The 24,481-nt window shown below is 41.6% G+C and overlaps 1 protein-coding gene across 1 annotated transcript in view; it reads right to left on the bottom strand.

The window, feature by feature from the left end:
- Nucleotides 1-5,182, bottom strand: part of LOC117820909 (metabotropic glutamate receptor 4-like) — a 175,706-nt gene extending 170,524 nt beyond the window's left edge. Inside the window, exon 1 of the mRNA XM_034694856.1 lies at nt 4,649-5,182. Coding sequence (XP_034550747.1) covers nt 4,649-5,182 — 534 coding nt within the window. The remainder of the gene's footprint in view (nt 1-4,648) is intronic.
- Nucleotides 5,183-24,481: the final 19,299 nt, after the last annotated feature.

Below are 24,481 nucleotides of genomic sequence, written 5' to 3'. Positions count from 1 at the left end.
ATGACGTTTTGCACCAGCCTCGCTTTCATGGCGCAATTACTTAATTGGCCAATTATTCGCAGTCGTGCATACTGCTAACGCTATGACCAAACGGTACCTTAAGATTAATGGTCCCGTTTGTGTAATGGCTAGACGTGCATACGGGCCCTGTTCATGCAGCCTGAAACTTGTTAGCCAATGGCAACCCAACCAGGGCAGCTGTGGCTCAGTGGGTGGAGTTGGTCGTATATCGATCGGAAGGTTGGCTGTTTGATCCTAGCTCCGGCAGTCACATGCCGAAGTGTCCTTGAGCAAGACACCGAACCCCGAATTGCTCCCTCTGTTGTTCAGAGTTGTGTGAATGTGAACAAATGAGATTAGCTAACACTGATGGTCCCTCACTACATAGCAGCCTCTACCACCAGTGAGTGAATGGGTATGAATGGGTGAATGTGACGAGTAGTGTGAAAGCTTTGAGTGGTCAGAAAGACTAGAAAAGCACTATATAAGTACTAGTCCATTTACCATTTACCAATGAAAGTGGATGCATTCGCACATACTGTAGTTCCTAAAAGCCTCCTCAGTGCTTTTTCCTGACCTCCTTTCTGATACAGCTGCTGATTCAGAGATTCAGTCCAAAGCTGCGCTCGGTTATTCTACTGTGATATACAGAACGTGTTCTGTTAATGGCTGTTCCCAATACCCTATAATGCATGTATTATGTCAAGGACAGGGTATTGTTTGCTTACGTGACCATCCAAAATAATGTCTGACTGTAGCTGAAGAAAGTGAAGCACATACTCCTGAGTTTCCTTTTTCGTCTTTCAGTAACTTCCCTCAACATGAGGTGGTTTCTTTGGGACATGGTGGGATATGCTCATAGTGCTCAAAGCCCTGTCAAGCAGCTTGTTCAAGCCCACTGGGCAGATACCTTCAAGGCCATTGTCCATAAAAAAAAAAGGGTTCTTGCTAACTCTGTAGTTACACTACCACGGTCAAACAAAACAACATCTTTTCTCTGGAAAACCAAGTCTGGCATCCAGCAGCTCAATGCCCTTCAGAGAAGAGAACAGAAGAGAACAGAAGAGAAAGAATGAAATCAGTTTGTTCACACTGCAGGATCTGGCGTGCTGTTTGGAACTCACAATGACACATTGGCTTAGGCCTGTCCAAACAAATACTTGCCAATTAGCTGTGTGAAGATGTCTCACAAGCATTAGTGTGAAGGTACATGCCTTCCTCTGGTGATAGTGTGCCCTCCAAATAAATCTGGCAGCCTTGTTCGGTGGAATATTTGAGGTTGGAGAGTTGTGCGGTGGCATAAGGTGTGGCAGTTGTTCAAGGTTTTTGGGGCCTCCTAGGAAGCATGCTCAGCTGTGTCATGAACCATGTGTGTGTAGTCTTTGCCCTGTCTTTTGCAGGAAAACAAAAGGGTTATTATGGAGTGGTTTTCTCCTTTTTTTGGTGATGTATTTATGTCTCTCTTCCTCCTTGTGCTCTGTGTTGGGAAGGCTGAGCATGGTTGCTGCATCTTGTCACAAGAAACTCTTTGGTTAATCCAGTGGAACTTAGGACCTTTCACAGCTGTTCATTTCTACTTCCCAAAATGCATCTTTCAATGATTAAACTTTTAAAATCACCAAGACTGGCAGGTCAGGTACAGTTATACAGTTGCACTCTAAAATGCAACAAATAGGGGTGCAGATGGCCTAGCGGTCTAAGCACACCCTATATACCGAGGCTATCGTCTTCGTCACAGAGGTCGCTGGTTCAGTTCCTAACTCAACCAATTGCTGCATTTCTTCCCCCATTCTCTGCTCTCCTGTATCTCTTCAGCTGTCCTATCAATAAAGGCGAAAATGCCCCTAAAATATAACTTACAATGCAACACATAAAGTGACACTGATTCATGGACACAGAATGAATCTTAGTCAAAACCTTTCTACCTTGATATAATCCTCAAATTGCGAAGCATTTTAGGTATCCTCCCATATTACAGATTTTTCCACAAATAGATGAAATATCTATGATGGTTCTCAGTCATTCTGGTTCCGGTAATCCAAAGTTGAATCCAAAAGGAAGCTGGATTTTGTTGAAGTTTTTGAAGACATTCCACCTCTCATTCAAAAGTTTTCATACTTCATTATTTTGAAGGGACAATCCATTGTTCTGCTTTTAAACATCTAAACCTGAAGGTGTCTCAGCATGGTCTGAGACTCTTAGCATCACTTACTTACAAAATATGGGCCCTGGTCTTGAATCACAACATAAAATTTAACACCCTCTCACACCCTCTGCTTAAGCGGAAACACATATTGTAGACTTATCGTTATTGATGACTGACTTCCCCCGTGTCATTCTGCCTTTGTTGCTTTTTCGCGATCAGCAAAGCATAACGGAAGCGTAACAGTCGAGTCTTACTCATGCTAAAGAGCGTATGCAGACAAGGCCTGCTGCTAAAATGATGAGCACTGACTCAGTTTCTATGTGTGACATGTCAGCAGCCTTCTTTGTGCTCAGTGGTATGGATAATAAGAGTGTGAACTCTTCTCTTGTTGAAAGTTGTGTGACAGGTGTCTGAATGGCTCTAGAAAAAAGACTTGTGAATAGCACGGACTGGTGCTTGTGATGGCTTTACGTCAGGTAGTTCGACCAGTACTTTCTAAAGTAGCAGAAAGAAAGATGTGGGAGTGCAGTCTTTATTCCGCCTGACTTGTGATTCGTCAATCAGGATTGTCATGTGTCGTGCGGTCCTATTCACCCCTTTACCCTCTGATGTGCAGTCAGTCAGTTCTAGAATGGCCACAGAAAGGTGAGACATTGTTAAGTCAATGCCGCAGTGGGCCTTATCTTCAATAGGGCCATTTAAATGATGAACAGAGCAAGTGTTACGTATTGTATTTTGGGCTATTTGAACATGAATAGAAGCTCCAATCATGTTCTTGCTCATTCATCAATCCCTAATGCTTAATGAAGGGGGAACAGGGAGAGAGAGGCCCTTGTGTCAGTTATTTTCATCTTCCAATGGGTTTGTTTGTTCGTTCATTTGTTTTGTTCCTTACTTCATTCAATCATTCATTCATTTATTCATTCATTAAAAATGACTTGGATCATAGCTACACTTCCAAATGAGCAATAAGACGTCCTCATCTCTACTGCTACTTCTACTGAGTTATGTTACCATAAGCAGTAACCGTCTTCTTACTCGGGTGTAAAGGTACGTATTCATAGCGAACCTTTTCAGTACAGCACTTTCTGTTTGGTGCAGATGTGTACTGAAACAGTTTGGTAATTCCAATCCAAGGTCCCCACATGGGCCTGAAAACAAGCGCACCACACACACAGCATGCACTGGTTTGAGTACAGCAACTTTCTCACTTAATCACCTCAGAACTTACTGAGTTTTCTGTATTTACCTGTGATCATTTGTGTGCTGTGATCTCAAACAGTGGTTACCTGATCATCAGTGTGTGTGTGTGTTTGTTACAGTGAGGAGCAGGGAAACCTTGTTAGCTGATGTCCAGTGTAGCAAACACTGGCATGTGGTGTTACAGTGTGTGCGCTTGTGTGCATATTTTTGTGTGTGTCAGCCTATTCCTGTGGGGCTCCGACATGCAGACAGCAGAGGAGCAGCTTCACTGAACATGGTGAGGACTCAGCATGTTTATTTCTAATTATGTGACTGTTTTGGTACAAACATCTACCTGTTGTGAGGCAAATAGCCCTCTGAAGTTTACTCCCCAGATCTGCCTCATTTGGTGCTTTGCGGATGTTTATTTTTGACCGTGCATTATTTGTATTTAGTTCATTTAATTTTCTTAGATTGTATTTTTAATAATTTTTGTTTTAAATGCTATAAAAAGAAATATGAGGAGGCCTACAAGCCTGAGCTGTCAATGCTGCACTTAAGATAATGTATTAATGTTTTTAAGTGCCTAATCAAAGGAAATTACATTTTTTTGTGATGTTTGTTTCCCTTACTGTACCAAAAATGTACAACATCCAAGACCTCAAAACCTGAACCTAAACTGTTTTGTACCATATATCCCTGCGTCTTACTGCAGCAGGTCTCAAAGTAAAACAGGAGTATCATGAAAAAAGACACAGTTCCAATATGTCCTCAGGCTCATTAGTTTGGTTGTTGAGTGCAGTTTGGTTTGACAGCACTGAGCAGGTATTCCTGTTATATGCACAGTCAAGCTCTCATTTGCAAGTTATGTTTGGTGTGCAAACACAATGAAACTCACATAATGCACCATATTCACAAGAAGTACAATGAGCTCATGACGCCATGCATGGCTTACCCAAATTAATTAGAAGCCAGCAACATAAAGGACTCGTGGCAAATTAGTGTAATTAGTGAGGAGGATTATTGAGTAATGATCAGGGCCTGGTTCTATGGACAGTGGGAGGAAATGTCAAACTAATGTGGCTTAAGCTTCTGTGGAACATAAAGAGGTGAAACACCCGATGATGTTTGCACATCTTTGACCATATACTCCGCTTACGATGTGGAGATTAGATTTCTGTTTATTCCCAACCTTTAAATCTGATCTATAAAAACCATGCCGTTGGGGATTCTATAATAAGTCTGTGCCCTGCAACCCAGATCAGAAAGAAGTTGAGGAGAAAGTAAAGTAAGAAGTTAGATACTGTGGGAGAAACTGACCTTGAAGAGGCGCAGGATGTTGGCTACCATGATTGACACAGAGCTGGCAGATGCACCGATCACTCCCACCACTCTCTCCGGCTTAGTGATGATGGGCGGACCTCCGCTGAGACACTTGACATCGGTTGAGTCTTTCTCAATCAGAGCCTGAACAAATGTCAGCGACTGCTCCAGAGCATGGGTGTCCCTGGAGCAGGTGTCCAGAATCCGTGCCCCCAGCGTGATATTGGGCAGCAGCTCGTTGTCATTATTGATACGATCCAGGGCAAATAACATGGCCTCCAGCCTATGGATCCCTTTCTCCTTCTTCAGCTCCCCACACGCCTTTCCATCATTCCCCCTTGCGTGCACAGGGAACAGCCCACCCAGAGAAATGTCCCCATCAATGCGTATTGAGTTGAGGTGTGTGTGGCCTGGCATTTTGGGTTTGGCTCCAGAGGCGATCAAAAAATAACAAGCCAGCGGCAGCAGCCAGCAGCAGACACCTCTGTGACAGCCAATCCATGCTCTCTCAAAGCCTCCTTGTGGAGTCATAATGCAAGGCTAAATCTGCATCCAAGTACAAATTCAAGTCCTTTGAAAGTGAAAGAGGTGTGCACACATACACGCACACACTCATACAAATGTCCTGGAGGTGTGTTTTCAGAGCACAGGCGTCTTCAGAAGTTTCTTCTCATGGTTTCTAGCTTTGACACAAACTCTGCAGAACTAATTATACACCCCTCGCTCTCTGTATCTCTCGTTATTTCTTCTTCTCTCTTTCTTTGTGTTCCACTCTTTTCAGGCTGCTGTGAGCGGTGGCTTCATGCAGCAACTAAACAGTATAGGTCAGACTGAGACAGGAGTCCATAGATAGAGTTCTAATAGGGCAAGATCAAAGCCTCTCTTCTCAGCTGCCCCAGAATCCTGGGGTGCATTTAGTGCTCCTCTCGGTTCTTCAGGCAGACAGACAAGACAGACGACCAGGTGGGTTGAACAGCCGGAACCTGCAAAAAAGAGAAGAGTTAGACACTGAGGACACAGAGGAACACTACATTTTTTTTTCCTTCAAAGTCAGGAAATGAGAGATGAAATGGAACCACATTGAAATAATCATCAAAATGTTTTATTTGGTGATTTGCCTTATACATGTCTCCAACAGTATTCTTTTAAAATGTCCTTCTTCCACCGGATGAGAAACAAGCTACTCTCCTTTTTCTTTTTCTTTTTTGTTACATCCAAATACAAACTGTGCAACACATCTACATTCATGAAACTGTCAGATTTACAGTCTGGTTTTGTGGATCCTGAAATTCAAAGCAGAATAATACCTGGACTCAGCTCTCTGCACAGGAAATCTGTTCTGTGTTGCACCCATGCCTCAACTGCTTTCAGAGCACTGCAATGAATTATTTCTATGTGCCTTGAGCATAACTGATTCGCTGCTGCCTGGCACTGCTCCATAGCCTTCATAACCTCACACTGCTCTGCTCATGTAGAGCCTCTCCAGAGTGTTCCAGCAAAAGGTTATGAAACATAGTGTTAAATTAACAGCAGCGGGTTCTGATAATCAGAGAAACACTATTCTTCGAGTGTTGAACACATCTGCTCTTTACAAATCTCAGCCCTCCTTGTCTGTTGTGCTAACCTTTAAATCAACAGTGGTACTTGGTACTGTCTGTCTGTGTCTGTGTGTGTGTGTGTGTGTGTGTGTTCTTGTGAGTGTGAGTTCTTTCAATAGTGGGCCAGCTTTCTCCACAGTGCCAAACTAATAGAACGGTGAATCTGCACACAGTAGGAGAGGCCTGCAGCTCTCTCAAACTGTCTCTCTCTCAATTGACCATCCCACACAGACACACACACACACACACACACTCACTCATATATCTATCAAGCATGACTTCATGCTGCTTTTGTGTGCAAACATACAACCTCCTGCTGTGCTGCGGACTCTGACAAAGGACATGAAGGGCATAAACTTCATTCAGGGTCAGGAAGTTGTGCTACACTGCACAGATGTCAAACCCATCACGGTGGAGGGCTGACATTGTGCAGTGGTTAAAATGCAGATTTTACATCCTTGTTTTTTCAAATATTCAATGAATATTTGTTGAACCATTTCACTGAAAGTAATATTTGTCTATTACAACAGATTTTGTAGTTAAAATACTAAAAAAAACTATTTTTCTTTTGCAATGGGAAGTAGTTTGAGGTTATGGGATCTTTCTATCGTGACTTAAACTGGGGTACACATGACAGGATAACCAGGCTGATTTTGGGCCCAATTCTCTCCTTCTGACTAATGTAAGAAAGTACTGATTATTCTGCCAGATTGCTCTATGTTGTGATGACTGTGAAGAGTGACTTTTCTTCATCCGATCATCTCAGCTACATCCATTTAAAGTTGTAAATATTTGATATGCATTCCATATTTACGATCAGAAATCCTGCTGTGAGAGGGAAGCCCCGGGGCCAGCTGAGTACACGCTATGTGCATCCACGTGGAACGAAACAAAAGCTAATCGTGGAGCCAGTTGCAAGAGGAAGGAAGCACAACAAATGCAGCCTTGACGATAGTAGTAAATGCAAAGCTTAGAGTTATATGGGCATCAAAAAACAAGCCCACAAGGAGAGGAGTTGAACAGAAACTGCAACTGCAATGGATGTACCATACCTGACAACCATCCCTTCGCCCACCATGTTTGTTTACCCCTTCCTTGTATGGGGAACTCTCACATTTTCAACATCTGTTAAGATTTTTAAATTTTTCAGTGTGGGCTAGGCTTTAGTCAGAAAGCACATTTGTGCTCATTCAAGTTTAATTCATGTTACGTAATGCCAATCTAATGAAGTAGCTGAAAGTTACATCAGCAGACAGTTTGCCTGCTTCATGCCACATCATCTGATGCTTCCAGTGCTTAACAGGCAGAGAGGCGACCGAATGAAGCATGCCCCTACCTTAAAGGTGACATATCACGCTTTTTATCATCAATATATATTGGTCTAAGAGGTCCCCAAAACATATCTTTAAAGTTTATGCTCAAAAAAACACTTTGAAATCAGATTTTGGCATGCCTGAAAAGCCTTCTTCTTCAGCCCTCCTCAGAACACTCTGTTTTCTCTCTGACCACGCCCCCTCAGGAAGTGGAAGTGGCCTCGGCTCTCCAGCACGTTGATCTAATGTTTACATGTTGGCTGAATATACACGGCTGCTCAGAGATCACGTTACTTCAACCCTCTGAATCTGATCCAGAATCTGATCCTGACGGAGAGGCGCCTGAAGCAGGACCTTTCTGAACGATTGGTCATAGATTCAGTGTTTCTTGTTGTTTTATTTATCAGTATGTCGACGTGTGTCTTGGTACACAGCGACGAACATGTAGCTATGTGGCTATGCTAACTAGCGCTAGCACTTTTCCATGAAAAATAAAAGTCATCCACTAGATCTTCAAATCTGCAGACGTGGGGAGTAAAACCAACATTTGTGTTTATTAAGACAGCCTAGCAACTAGCATGCCTCCCTCCTAAGCTCCTTGTTACCACACATTTGTGCAGGGAATGAAAAACGGAGGAGAGTTGAGTTGTATTTTATACAGTCTATGGGCTGAACTAGCTCCGAGCTCTGACTCCGTTACAGACCGGATATTGTTGTGACGTAACAAAAACACGGAAGTCTGAAGCGGCTCGTTTCACACACATTTACAGAAAGGTGTAGAAATCAGAACAGAGGCAGAATGGATTTTTTTCATTCTCTGGGGGTTTATAGACATGCCAGGGAAACATATTTCAGGTAGAGAACTGTTAAAAAGTTGATTTTTCATGATATGTCCCCTTTAAATGAAATCGTGGAATTTCTTGGGTTTTAATTTTTTCAAGGAACAAGTAAATTGGCATGAGTCCACATATCAACATGTGCAATATGTGAAATAAATGTCATTATTTTAGACATTAAGGGGAAATGTTGCTCATGATACCTTAAAGTGGTGTCAGAATGCGTACCCATACTCATGAACAGAGTTTACAGGGGGTTTTTTTTGATGATATTCTTTCGGTGATATTCTAGAATTCTGCCCAAACTGAACTGTTGGACATCCACTCTGAAAGCCCTATCTGTCTAATAACTTACATTTACCAGCAATACAAAACTAAAAACCCTGACACGGTAACCCAGAAAATCACAGTTAAAATTTGAAACCAATCAATTAATAAATAATATGATCAAGTACCAAGAGTCAGCGCGTCGATGCCAACCTGCTGCTTGGAGAAAGAGGGGGAGGGGGAGTTTATGCTATCGTAGTGTAACGGACCAGCACACATGGACTTTTTTCTCCAAGTGCAGTTTGCATAATCCGGTTTACATTCACATGGACATTATAGAGCACTCCATGATCTAATAAGCACTAAAGTTTATGTCATGCAAGAAAGACGATTAGAATCAACACTGGTCAGTAATAGTTTTGACCTTTTGAGGTGATTTGATTGATTCACGGCGTCAAATCATGCCCTCAGTAATAGAATAACGCTCCACCTTAAAATGTCCGGTAGCTTTCAAATAGTGCCTTGTGACAGCAGCATGGTTAATTTATTTATTTTTGTCTAACTTCTGTAGTAACAGCTGTGACCTGCCATGTCTGTCCGGTGTCCTCCGTGCCCCTCTGCACCCAACTCTGCTCCAAATTCTGCGTGCAAATAACGGGTGAATGTTTGGTAATGTCCTCTGCACACTGCGCATAAGGGAATAATCCACATGCACGCTATCACTCCCTATTTTAAGTGTTTTGGAAGGTGGCCATCACTGATTTTTTTTTTTTATATTCATATCTCATCGTGCTGGGAGGATAAACTTGATTAAACTATTCATAAAGCATATGATCATAGCCTTCTGGAAACTTGTCTAACTAAGAGCTGAGTTAACCCAAATTTTCACGCATCCGTTATCAGTGGAGAAAATCTGCTGCTTCACGGCCCGGTCATGAACGAATGTTGGTATGTAAATGTGGTGACTCCGAATATAAGACTAGTCCACTTTTTCCCATGCAGTTTAAAGGGAAAAACCCAATTTTAAATTATAAGCAATGTGGTTATTGATATTTGGTATTTTTCCCGCCGGACATTCTGGCCGATGATATCTCTATGTACCCGACAACTGCACGTGAAACCGGCTGATGGCAGGTAAATATCGACTAACGTAAAACCCTACTCATGAATTAAATATTGCTTTCCCGACTGCCAGCCACGTGCACCTCTTTGCCTTGTTTCACTTCAGACATAAAATCAAACCGTTAAACCGCCTCTGCTTTAACACTGCACAGTGGCCTTTGTGCTGCTTCTCCCATCCTGCTGGGAACCAAAAGGAGATATTTATACCATCCTGCAGAGATCACCCCCTAAAACACAGCATCCATAATGGATGAAAGCCTACCAGTCACTGCAAAACATCTCCTTCTGGGGGAAAGCCCAGAGAAGAAGAACGAGAAGGAGGGAAGAGGGGAGTGTGTCTGTTTATAGAAGAATATAAAAGAGACAGACAGGAAGAAAGGGAGATTGATGCACATGCTCAAAGGGGTGAATGGTGATAATGATAAAGCGACACCTGCTTCTGAACCACCATTACCTTACCTGAAGGGAAATGCTGCATGTTGTAAGAACCATAGTGATTCTCAGAGCACTTCATGTTTTAGTCTGAAAAGACTTGCAGCACTTCTGACCTCACAAAGGTCCTTTAATTTAAAAAAACTCATTTTATATTGTGAACACTGTTAATGATGTTTTTAGTTTTTTAAAAGAGATCCTAATCACAGTCCAAAAATTAAGGAGAGAAGCTTCAGGCAATGAATTTGCATCTTAGATCAAATCAGCTTCAACATTGTAATCGCAGCATAATTATACAGGACCTGAGTCAAGTTTAAAGAATCAGTCCTGACACCTCGGAGATAAAGTCCTGCCTCTGGAGATCTTTTTCAAAGCGATGGACAGCAGTGGCGCCTTCGCTGTCATCACTCCTTGAAACACTGCATGCACAGTGGCAGCTCCACCAGATGTTTCGTCATGAGGCCCAGATGGGCAGAGCAGATAAACATCAGCTGTCTGCAGAGAGCTAGAGTTAGGGGGAAATTGCAGAATCCACTACAGCAACCGTTTCCCCTCAGCGTGCCGAGGGAGAACTCAGGCTTCCTCTGCACTCGACCACAGTCCCCCGCTGCTGTTTGTGCTGCCACACTGATGGCTGACAGAGCTGGAGGCTTTAATCCACTGAGGGCTCCACCAGAATGGAGTTATGTGTCTGTGGTGGAATAAATCTTCTAATGTAGTTAATACAGAAGTTTATAAAGTGAGTGACAGTGGTGATTTCTTTTGTCAGTACTTGTTTTTCAAGTTCAGATGATCTCTTGCAGATCTGTTGGTTTTCATTTAGAGACCGTAAGTTAGATTTTAAATGGCTGATCTTACGAATGCACATTTTATTTTTTTTAGCATTTGGTTTTACACTGAAAATTTGCCTTGAGTAAGCTTTTATTTTTCTCTCTTTAAAAAAGTGAACGGCACATCATGTCACACAATATTTATTACTCTTAATGATTTTTTTCTCTCTTACTAACATTGAGCTGCATATTTTTTGATGAATGTTTCTAAGTATAGTCCCTGTTTCAGCACCCCCGGGCTGACGCTTTTTAATTGCGTTAAATTTATTAAAGTTTTTACAAGCATGGAAAGGTTTAATACCCAGCAGGGAGTTGCTCTTGGGGATTTCACTAAGTATTGCAGGACTGGTAAAAGATAAAACACTAAACTGAAGGGACACATAAAAAGTAAAGTGCCCCTGAAACAGCTCAAATAAGCACCAATCTTTTCTCTGCCAATGATCAAAGATGGCCGACAGCAGTTTCAAATTTTGAATCAGCCTTTGGCTGCTGGCCAGCCACCAACAAGGCAGAGCGACAGGAAAACTCCAGCATAACCACTGCTTCAGAGGCAACTTAGTAACAGGGGAACATTTTACCTACTTTTTAAAGCATCAGGCTACAGAAGCTTTAAAACTTGACCCAAAACAGTGTCTAAAGAAATGGATCCATTGAGTGTCAATTTGGCATAGTGGTTAAGTTGCATGCCCCATGTACAGAGGCTAGTCCTTGACGTGGGGAACCTGGGTTCAAATCCCTGCGGCCCTCTGCCACGTCATTTTCCTCTCTCTCCGTTTCCTGGTCCATCCATTGTCTTTTTATCTTAACAAAGTCATAAAAGGCCAAAAAGAAGTTTGAGAAATGTGTGAGTCATGTCTGTACATAAATAGTAAAAAACAGACAGACTAACAGTGGCACCAAGTGTACAGCTACATCTTCACTTTTTAATGTCATGTTTTCATGTTTTATTCATCCTCCTAACTCAGAGTGCCACAGAAAAAAGTACACACCCCTCGGTTTTACATCCTGTCGTCTCCCTAAAGCCTCACATTGACATGCGTCCTGCTAATAGGTCTGTCAGAGTGGAGCTGGGAAGTCTGACAGTGATGTCCTAATCCGACGGGGAACTGCTGTTTTGGCCGTTATGCTCCAGCAGAGGAGCTGCTTAGGACCCAAAAGACCAATATGATCACGGTAGAGAATGGAGATAAAGACCGCAGTGCTGACTGTTACACTGCCTGCATGTCTGTCTGCTGCTTTGCAAGAAAAATGCATAAGTGGTTCCTGTAGCTTTGGATTGGCCACACACACACCATGATGTGGTTTTGAACTGTGAGGATTGCGTATTTGAGTAGAAATTGTTGCAGTTACCTCTCAGGATTCAGTGCACAGCTGTGTTACAGTGATTGTCATTTCTACTTTTTGTTCCACCAATCCATCAGAGGAAGAAATTGTAAGCCTTTGTATAATTTTCCTGAGATAACAGACATTTCTATGTCAGTTTCCGCTGAAAACAAAGGACACACGGCGCTTTATATTAGTGGCGTCAAACTGACGTCTGTAACTTGCTTTAAGACAATAAAGAAGAAAAAGAAGCTGTTTTCAATGCCAAAGACAGCAGCATCAGATCCTGCAGAGGCAATGACTCATAGGTTACGGTATGCAAGGATAATACAGATTCTTTACACAACTACATGTTGTGGGAGGGGAGGATGTAATGCAGTGTTCAGTATGTCAAGAAACCTTGTTATCATATTTGTAAAGGGGAATTTACAGTCTTTGGATGTAAATGCAAATTTAACATGGATGGAATAACACAGTGGGAATGTGTGTGTGTTTGTGTGTGTGGGGGGGATAATTGTCCTCTATAGTCCATTTCATAATGTGAGTCCACAACTTCCCGTAACAAAATTCCACCCTCATCACACCTTTGCATTGTCATATTTATCCTACAACAAAGTATCACTGTTGTACCAGTGAGTGATTTCACATTGCTTTATAGTGTGGAGGAAGCACGGGAGGTGAACACAGACCAGGAGCTTCACCTAGGCACACACTCAGACGTGCGCGCACACACACACACACACACACACACACACACACACACACACACACACACACACAAAAATACACACACACACACACAAACAAAGTGCTCTTCCGCCCTGCCTGCTCCGCCAGCTCTCACTGATCCTGTCTTGGCCCTGCATCCTGTCTCTGCGAACGATGCTGGTTCAGCAGAGGGCTGACTTTGTCCCACCATCCCACCCCTGAGGCACTCATGGTGAAGGTGAGACGTTACAGGGGCACACAAGTATCACCCTTTGAACAGGCAATATGAAATGGGCTTGCATGTTTTGCAACTTCAGCCTGACTGCTGTGCTTTGGGATGCACCGTTATAAAAATAACTCTTCCTTGGAGCCGGTGAGTGAGCTATGGGACGTTTTTTTTTTTTTTTTTTTTGTCTGTCTTTGGCCTTTATGTGTTTACATATTGGCAAATTTGCTTTATTTGTAGAATACTGAATTCGCTATTGGCAGTTCCTGTTTTGCAATAAACTCAAGGACAAACAGAAAAGTCCTCCTGGAGTACTTTCAAGTGAACTTGAAAACATGGATCTACAGTTTTAAAGGAGCTATTGTTTCCCATTCTTTAAGTGGATTTATAGATTGTGTCTTATAATTTACAGCTGGAATAGCGGTGTCTTTTGGAACTTTGTGTTAAGTTAGGGATAATAAGATAAGATAACATAAGATAGTCCTTTAATCGTCCCACTTACGGGGAAATTTAAGTGTCACAGCAGCAAAGTAGACAGTGCAAAAGAGTATAAAGCAAACAAGAGCCTATAAAATTTATGGTTAGTAGGTAGTTATGGTAAATAGAATCCTGACAGGGTGAAACAGGACCCCAACGCAAAGTGGAGGGGTCTTATTCACCCTCTAGTGTCATCAGTTTGCCTCTGGCGTTGCTCATGTTAATGAAAGGTAATAACCTGAGCAAGGGGTTTTGACCAATCAGATTAAAGCATCCTACACAGACTAGCCAGACTGCAGCGACCGAGCCTTGAAGCTGCCATGAGGGACTTTGAGTTTGTGTCGATTTTGGCGCCCCCTATGGACAAAGCAGTACCTCTCATCTCTTTGCTGTTTTTTGCTGAGTGTATTTAACACAAATCTTCCTTCTCTCTTTGCCCCATATACAGAGGCTTTAGTCCTCGTTGGAGTGGTCGCAGGTTGGACTCCCAGTCTCGACCATTTGCTGCATGTTTTTGACCCACTCTCTACTCACCACATTTCTTGTCTCTCCCCAGCTGTCCTATCCAATAAAAGTAAAAAGTGCCCAAAAATATAACATTAAAAAAAAAGAAGTGTATACCTCACTCATCACGGTAAAGAGATAACCAATGATTTACACATTATCACCAATCAATACTAATTCAAGTCTGTTTTATTATCAGCTAAAAGCTCCTCAGAAGCTTTTCGCCCTTTGTATTGACCCTTATTGAACACCTCGATACTCCTGTGCTGTGTGGTTTGAAATCAATGTGTTATGAAACGATTTCACATCCAACATGCATAGCTTTCATTTAAGTGTGCCTCAACAAGCCAGTTCCTGAGGCTGACACATGTTCTGAGTCAGTGTCACATTAATTCTGTGTGAAACTATCCTTGTATGATGAGTCAGAAGCAAGGTAATGAAGAAAATAACAGGAGGTGCAGAGGTGCAAGGGTGCGGGGGCATGGAAAGTGCTCAGTAGAATTGAAATGTAGAAGCGAGTGTGTGAGTGAGCAAAGCTTCATTTCATGCATTGTAACTTTATATACAAGGCTATCTGCATTCATCCCATCTCCATAGCAGACCTCAGACACCAAGCTCAAAGCTAATTCCTCTCTTCCCCATTACCCTCTTCCCCTTCTCCAGGACACTGTCCATTAGCTCGCTCCACCAGAGCTGCAGATATCAGAGCCCATTCATATTCGCTCATTAGCACTTTCTTTATGCAAAATGCAGATTTCATTAACAAACAGCCTGTGTAACCGCCCTGGGCTAACAGGGACGATGATTCAAGATTTCTGTGGAGACGCCAAACAGCGAAAATGCAGGATGGTACAAAACAAGTCTTTATGGAGGTCAGAGAGGCATTATAATGATATTAAAGATTCATCAGGCTTTTTTTGTGTGTGTTTAAACATCAGGACTAAAATCTTGTGCTGCTCCTCTGCTGAAAATGATCCCAAAGCTTGTTCAGGTCTCCTTTTTCGTTTTCAGAAAGGAACATATCTATTGTTGCAAAAACAATACAAACACAATGCACCCTGTTTGAGGTAATACCTTCCTCCCTGCTGGAGCCCTTTTTATTGCCTCTGTAGATCAGTTTGACAGGAATGAATCCCAGTTTTGAGCTGCTTTTTCCAGAACATTTCTTCAACTAAATGTACAGATTCTGAGCAACGTGATACAATTTCCACTATATGCAGCTTTGAGCCCTGTCTCCTCTCCACTGCATGTATGTACAATGTGAATTATTCATGCCTCAACCCTTCAAGGATTTGCCAACACATATGTGCAGATTATTGGTAAAAGAATTGCTGGATCAGAGTTCTGCTGGTGTTCCTTTATTTCTAGTTCAAGACTTTTTTTTTGAGGAGGAGGGAGATAAGAAATGTTTGTTCAAGAAGCAGTGAAGCAATGAACAAGAGGCCCAAGCTGAGGCTTTGTGTGTGTCCCACTTTGCTTGAACTAATTTTTCATGTCGCTCTGCAGTTCGTAACATGAACACACAAAAGTGCCTCGTGAGCTTTGCTGTTTAGGAGACGGGTGCAGCAGTTTGTAAAAGTACTTAAATCACAATGTCCTAAATGTGCCAAATGAGACACACTTAAGCAATGGACAGTGAGAATATTCAGCTCTGGTCTCTACTGCTACTTAAAGAAACAGACTTTAGAAGGAACCACCTGTGCATTCACTGTTGTTATAATCTGTTTCTTAAAAAGTTATTTATACGATTAAATGCCACCTGTTATCTACGCTCATAAAGAAATCCTTGCAAAGATCAAGAGGTCCAAACTGTGTCAGTGCAACAATAAAAAAGATGAAGAATGAAGGTCAGTTTCTCACAGTTGCTCCACATGAGGCGTTTCAATTTTCAAAGGTGGGAACACTCTCCTGATATAACCATTAGTTATGTGCATGCATTGATAACTTGCGGGCTTCAACATGTCAGCTGTATGGAAGTAATTTGAAGCGTCAAAAATAGAAATAGCTATTTGCAATGCTAGTGAAGAACGGGGGATGTCAGGAGGAGTGAAACAACACTCCCTGAACTTTACCAATTCACTCCTGTATCTCAAGAACTGTCATCCTTAGCAGCACCACGAGTCTCTGAAAACTAAGAACGTAAATCAATCAATCAATCAAACTTTATTTATAGAGCACCTATCATAAAAATCAAACGCAGTTCAAAGTGCTTTACAGCTGTTAACTAAAATATATGAAGAAACATAAAACAGTAATGGATTTAGAAGTAGAGACTAATGCACACTAACTGCAATATAATGTGTATAAATACACAACAAAGAGAAATGGTTAAAACATAAAACATGACTAGTTAAGATAAATAAACATCTCACTAAAAATAGCAATAAGAATTAGTAGTTAGATAATAAAAGATTAAGACTTAGAAATAAATAAAACAATGTAATATTGAAATAAGTTACATTAAAATAAGAAATGATTAGCAGTGTGTCAGTGCCAGTGAAATCCTCACTGCATCTTTACTCACAAGAGGTAGCTCCTCACTAATGCTACTTATGTTACAGACACGTGTTGAGCCCAGTAGATTGACGGTATGTGATCCTGTTCTTTTATTACTGATTGTCCATATTTGAAAGAGGATACATGCATGGTTTGTCTTATTTTATGTGTAATTCTTAAACAAATATATTTCCACAATAAGAGTAACAAGTACATTCTAGTACAGGAGAGAAAAAGAGGTTGATATATGTCACTGTCGGCTGAAATTAGTTGAATATATCAGCTCGTTGGATATCAGTAAAAGTCCAGGATTGTGCATCCCTAACTTTAATCTTCACATCACATGTCAACCTGTGGAGTTCATACATACGGTGGAGGTTTGATTCCCATGTCTGAAGAGTTTCTGTTCAAGCTTGATCACAAGAACAAAACACTTCTTGTGCTGCAGCACAGAAATTACCTAAATGAAGACTGTGGCAGCTACCATGTATAGCACTCACTGAATCCAATAAGTCTCCCTCTGAGAGCAGCACCCTAGCAGTCAAGTAATAGCTGGCTAACAAAGCTGAGAACATTTTCGAGTGTGCCGGTAAGATAGTTCTGTCACAGAGAGTGAATGCAGCGAGTGCACCTCCCTCAGTGGTGACAATAGGAGGGCAGAGACGACATATTTGCGAGGAATCACACATTTCAAATCACACATCCAGCTTCTAAGTATAGCCCCGGTTTATCTGTGCTCCCGGAGACAGAAGCTATGAATACTGCATCCCTTCAGTTTCTGCTACCCTGTCAAAGAGGGTTTCAATGTTGAGGCACGCTTGAATGGATAAAATGGGATTTCTATCATGAGAACACCACCATTCACTTCTATTCTGTGTTCTGTAACATGGAGCAGAGGAGAGCTGACTGTTCCTGACAGACTCAAAGATAGTATTATACTTGAACACGTGAAAAGAAGAGCAGCAGAGCTCCCACATCTGAGGACTCAAAACGGCACATGGTGATGTATGACGGTCTCCAGATGTTAAACTCTCAAGTTTAAAAGAGTATGAGCGCTCAGCAGGGAACCAGAGCAGAGGAGACCGGTCGACTGGTTTCAGGTGCTTCAACTTAGTCTTTTTTTTCTACTTTTCCTACTTACAAGGTCGTGTAAAAGCAGGCAAGCCGAGTTCTGTCAAATGAAAGAGGAAAAGCTCTGCATCCCTGCCACAATGTGAACACCTGGGCCTCGTTTCTACTGGCACTGTCACTGATGGAAATAATCCTACATCACTCTTTCAGGGAACACACTTTCAGCTCCAAACTCTACTGGTACAATCCTGCGTGTGCGCCAAGTGGGCGTGGCTTCCACACCATTTAAACTTGGCGTACGCTACGGCCAGAAACAGTTCTTCATGAAGCAAATAATGACAAACTGGTGGGCTCATTCAGTTGGACTCATACAAGGAGTGATTTTCATTGCAAACATCTGCAAGCTGCACAAAGGAAAATCTAGTTTAACATCCTTCATATCCGTCTGTAGCTGTAAACACTTCAGCAACATAAACACAAATGTTTCCCTGCACTATAGTTGTAAAATGTAGTTTGTGTTCCCACAGGTTAAGCCTCACAGCCTGTCACTGTTTGATGGTTTTGTCAATCACAAGGATTCAATTTTATAACTGCCATTGTGTCCTCTAAGTGGCTTTCTCCACCCCTGTCACTACACAGCATGTGGTGTGCTGTCGAGGCCAAATGGAGCGCTCCCTCAGCGATTTGAATGAGTGTCAGGAGGTCACAGAAGCAGCGCCTTAATAACACGTTTCTCTCCCTGAGCACAGATCAACCACTGACGCTCTTGTTTCATTTGTCCTCTGTGGAAAAGCTCGACTGAACTCTTGACAATTTTTTGAATCTCCGATCCTACTCTGTTATATTCACATACACATTCTTTTAATAGCTGTATGAATCAGTTTTATTGTTTTCTCTTTCATCAGGATCATTGCTTTTAGTCATTTGATTGATTTTTACTGTTCCTCTGTCTTTTATATCACTCTTTCAAACCTACCTTATTGTCAACTGGATTGTGGGATGTAACCTTTGCTGGAAAACTAACCGCCCCTCTAGGACACAATAAAATTAGGGATGTGTGCTGTTCAGTGACGGAAACACGAAAAGATTATTGAACTGGACTGCTGGACCAGAACTGGTATTGCCTGGAAAAGGGCAACACTGGTCTGGAGAGAAAAGGTAAACACAAATATACTTACACTACTTTTATTTACCTCAGGGCTTAAGGTTTTGGACTAAATGTAAAAAAAACAAAAAAAAAACATCCTTTTCCAGAATGAACAAGGAATATGTTGTTGTTTAGTGAGCCTTAAGGCAGGGGTTCTCAAACTTTTTGGGGCCAGGGACCCCTTACAGATGAGAACATTTTCCAAGGACCCCCTCATAATTGTAACATCAATTAAGCACATGCTTGCTACCATTTGCACACTTAGATGCCTTTTGAACTATTTGTATTGTAAAACTTAGCAATCTAAACGCTTCAGACCTGTTCCATAGTGATAAAAAGAAAACACTTCACCATCTATGTTTTCTGGTGGATGTATTCCTTGTTGTTTCACTGGAAAAAGTCTTTAGTTTTCTCCTTATATTCCGGTTGATCAGATGTCGCTTTAGCTTGGCTGGCTTCATAGCTTCGTTCGCTAGCACCTGAAGACACATGATGTATTTTGGTCTCCTTTCACTGTTCTCAATAAAACCAAACTCTATATACCTATCATCATATTGTCTTAATTTAGCTATCTTGGGCTTAGCATTACTTGACGATGTGAACTGATTTAGAAATGGCTCCATGCTTGCGAGGTAGTAAGCAAAGCTAAGTAGTAGCAGGAACAGTTGTGACCGAAGTGAAGTGTGTATGAGTGATATAATTATTTCAAGGACCCCCCGCGCTGTGGTTCGCGGAACCCCGGGGGCCCTAGGACCCCTCTTTGAGAACCACTGCCTTAAGGGAAAGTTTTTTTGTTTATTTTTTTAAGTGAGCTGCAGCGAAATAACTTGTATCTGTCGAATCAACAAATAACACAAAAACAAAGAGTCTTTTTGAGAGTAAAGTAAAGCACTGAAAGTTTCCAAATAGAGCGTTATACTTCCAATAACGTAAGTTTTTGAGTCTGACTTTCTTAAATTTAGTGTGGTGGACTAACTAATACGTCGCTTTCTAATCAAAGGTGTACTTCATACAAGCCCACTTAAAATCAACCAAACTATCCCTTTAAATGTCTTCATAAGCAGACATTTTCATCTTTGGACAAGGTCGCCTTTAAGTTTTCAATCTTTTTGCTTAATACTTAGTTAGCCAGCTGCCAGTAGCTTTGTATTTACCTTACAAGGCCAAGAGTAGAATCAATCTCCTTATCCTACAGTCTGTTGGACGGGGCTAAAGCATATTTCCCCAGTGAACAACTTTTTGCCATGATCTCTTGCTGGACTTTTAATCATAAAGTATATTTTGGACAGCCAAAACAAGAAACTGCCACCAAGCATCGTTCATGCAGCACTTATTGTCCTTTCATAACAAAGATGTGAAGCATTAAAGGTACAGGAAGTAATATTTAGCAGTATTGAGCAGAACAGACGTGGCAGAAACTGAATATAATATTCTCAAGGATGCTTAAATTAGTGTTTAATCACATTAATATAAAAAAGGTTTTGTTTTTGTTATCTGAAATAAGCTTTTTTTTTATCTACATAGGAGCGGGTCCCATTACATGGATGCTGCCATCTTGCACCACCATGTTTTTACAGCAGCACAGAATGGAAAAACTAGTAACATATGCCAAATGCACCAGTTGGAAGATTACGAAGAAGAAGAGAGTGGTTGGGCGCAAAATAATTTGCATTGATAGACGTTTCTGATGGTAAAAACTGGAGTTAGGATCATACATATCATCAATCACAGGATCTTCCTGTCTTCAGAGAGCTTCACCAACGTAAGGGGTGAGCAAGGGGGTGTTTTGATCTAGAATCTAACGACTAGATATCATTAAGTATACTACTCACTGCACATTGGATTGGTAAGTGTAATCAACAAAACAAGGCAGCTCTAAATTAGTTTGGCTGAATTAGACAAAACACTTCAACCTGCAGATCTCTTCAATCATTCCCTTTGATCATACTATTTTGGACAAGGTGTCCACTCATCTCACATTGTTTTGTAGTCCACTACCTCGCTGAGGCTTTGTGTTGGTAGATTGAAGTTGATCATGCGGAGTTTCCGGCCAAACACTCTTTGGCACTCCTGAGCTCATATCAAAGGTCCCTGTCAACATCACAACCACTATCAGCCAAACTCACTTCCTCTTGCTGTCATTTCTCCCTTTTTTTGTGCTATCATTGCTTAAAAAAGCAGATAGCAGAGCCCGGCTTGCTTAATACTTTCTGCCAACACTGAAACTCTCCTCTACTTTGCCATTCATCCCTTCTTAGAGGGATCTATCTGGCTTCAAAGGAAACCCAGCCAGCCTTTGGTCTGATTACATGGATTTAATCCTCAGACCAAAGATTTTTTTTTAAAAGAGTTTTTTTCATGTCATATGTACACGCTGGGCAACTGGATTGTTGCTGAAAGGCACATGTTATGAGCATGCCAAGAGGCGGGGAACTGAGAGTTAAATACAGGAGCATGAACAGTGTATCCAAGGGTATTAGGTTGCAGGATTTGCATCGGTGCTAATTGGGTTGCCACTGTGGTCTTATTAGAATCTGCCACTTTTCTTTTTTCCTCCTATTTTAAGCAGCGTTCTGAGAATCTTGGCAGGAAGAGCCTTGCAAATGATTAGAGAGGTACAGTACAGTGCTGCAGGCAGGAGGTGCATGGTGATTGTTACACTCAAGTAAATGTTACAGTTGCTTAGAAACCCAACGGTGCATACAGAATAGCACACCAGGAAGCAGTAACGGCAAATTTAAGATATAAGATATTCATCTCAGTGGTGCAAATACTCCTGACACAAAATCTAAAATCTAAAATCCAACCAGTAAGCCAGTTGGTCTCAAAGAAGAAAACTTGAGGAGGTTAAGCACATAACTTTGTGAAACTATAGCCTCTAGCTTATTTGAAAAACATATCAGCTGTAATCTGATCTGAAACCAGTGTTGTAGTGCTGGAGTCCCTCAGACTTGAGTCCAGCTCAAGTCCTGATTTAACGGTCTCTTGACTCGGCTTGGATTTGAGCATTGCTGACTTGGACATGGACTCAAACTCAAGCGCTAACAGCACTCTCACTCTCAGGGCAGAACTCAGGTCTAAGACTGTTTTATTCTTTTTGTTAGTTTTTCTCATTATAAGGCCCAAATATTAGATTCAGTGTGTTCACCTATAAGCACATTCATGTGCATGTGTGTCTTGTTCAACAACAGTTCCTGCCAAGATGCCAAAGAGATGCCACTCATCATGAGTTAGCTTTCAAAGATTTCCCACAAAAATGAGAAGAGCAGTTCCGACATGTTTGTTATGTAACAGAACCATCAAGAAAAGAAAAGGAAAAATAGAACCTACTCAAAAAAGTAAGAGAGATGCTGAAGTTACTTGGACTGTTGATTTAGCGAGCTGTTAGCTAACCGTACAGTTAATTAGGTTTGGTTCAACTTAACAGCGGGTGTATTGCAGGTGTTTTTGACTTTTTTAGACACTTGCAGTGATTCCACCATGAATTCTCATGTAATCGAGGCCTGATTCTTTTCTGATGACTCAAGACTGGATACTGAGGACTTGAGATTTCGAATCAGACTTGAGGTTAGGGGATTCGACAACACTCCCCGAAACCATTAGGTTTTGGTTATTCAATCAGGCTTCACACTAAAGTCAAGTTATTGTACACTTAGGGCCTGATCTACTAAGATCCCAAATAACGAGCGCTAATTTGCGTGTGCAAATAATAATTTTGCACGTGCTATTTCTGGGTGTGTTGCGGGTGATCTACTATGACTGCGTGCGCAAATGATAACGAGTGCAAAAGTGGTGTGGACCGACCTATTTTACGAGGATTTTGTGTGTGCTGTCCCCATAGAGAGTTTGAGAGGACAGAGTGGCCTTAAGCGATAAATGCAGTTTGAAGCCATGGAGTTGGAGGTCTTTGTGGAGGAGGGAAATAAACACATCGGTGAACTCCAGCAGAGACATCTCAGCGTTAGAAACACGATTTGGGAGGCCATCTGTGAAAAGGTGAATGATGTGAGAAAAAACAGAAGATCTGCCGATGAAAGAAACGCATCTACTCTACTCCAAAACGCAATAAGTGTTTAGATGGAGTTTAGAGAGTGATTTGATGAGGCTTAGTCTGCCACTCTTGCTCAAGAAAAGTTATGCGTTACTTGGATAAAGACAGTCACCTCACTGTCCCAGGGAGCAACTTTCGGGTGAACGTTTTTAATGCCTGATATCATCATCCAGCAACTGTCCCAAAGATTCACCAGCTTAAATGGAACTGTGAACATGTTTAAGGCAATTCAGCCCAACACACTGCTGCAAGCACGAGATGAGGAGTTACGCAGAGCTGCCTAGCGCAGCTCAGTGAGCGCTCATTCTCCAAGTTAAAACTAACCAAAAACCCCTTGATGAGCACGATGGGACAGAATAGACTGAGTGGACATGTCATGTTATCTATTGAGAATGACAGATCAAAGAAAATGGACATACAGTGCATCGTGGACAAGTCCGCGGAGCTTAAGGCTCGTCCAAACTGTGGTGAGTAGGCCTAGTTCATATTGATTTTTTGTTTGTATGTGAAGATGTGGGCAGCTGTGCCAATTTTAATAAACTTTATAGCTGTTGACACAGTGACCTCATGTACTCTCATTATATGAAAAAGTTAAAGTGGGTGTCAGAATGATGCGGTCGCTATCCGTGGTGCTGAACTGCTTTGAATTTGTGTTGTTTTATTATTATTATTATTATTATTATTATTATTATTATTATTATTATTATTATTATTATTTTGTTCTCTTGGTTTGATTGACAAATACATGTAGTAATGCTTGTAAGCCCAGCTCTTGCGGGCATGTTGTAAAGCGATGTTATGATGAGCTTTACAGTGACCGCAGCCATGTGTGCGTAATGCTGTGCCAGTTTGCACCTGCCTTTCAAACGTGCTAAATATAGACGCAAATACAGCGCGCGCTATCTGCTTCAGGTTTGATAGATCACATTGCTTCTGCTAAATGATTACATTTGCATCTCCTCCTCCCAGTACAGTATTTTGCGCGTTCTGATGATCTACATGTATTCTGCATATTCATGAAGGCAAACACGCTAAATGTTTTGCGAGTGCTATTTTGCTCATTTGAAAGACGCAATCCTCGGTGCTCCCGGTTAGTACGTCAGCTTAGCATGCGCTATCAAGTTTGCACGTGTCTTTATACACGCAAACCTTTAGTAGATCGGGCCCTTAAGCTGCTAAAGAGTGAAATGATCACCCTTAAAACAAGGACTTTCTTTTTTGTCCATTTCGGAACAGATGGGTCCTAAACTTTTTACAGGACTTCAGAAATCTCTTAAACATTCACCCTTTATCGTTTTTGGAAGTTATGTTGGCCTGTCTGAAACTTTTACTTTGAGTACTTTTCCAAACACCACTTTCATTGTTCCTATTATTCTCCTTTTTCCCACAAGGTCCAGATCATTTCTATGATTTGTACCATCATTACAAC

Source organism: Notolabrus celidotus, chromosome 11 (genome assembly GCF_009762535.1).
Source record: "Notolabrus celidotus isolate fNotCel1 chromosome 11, fNotCel1.pri, whole genome shotgun sequence".
Taxonomy (NCBI): domain Eukaryota; kingdom Metazoa; phylum Chordata; class Actinopteri; order Labriformes; family Labridae; genus Notolabrus; species Notolabrus celidotus.
This window is presented reverse-complemented; position numbering and strand designations above follow the sequence as displayed.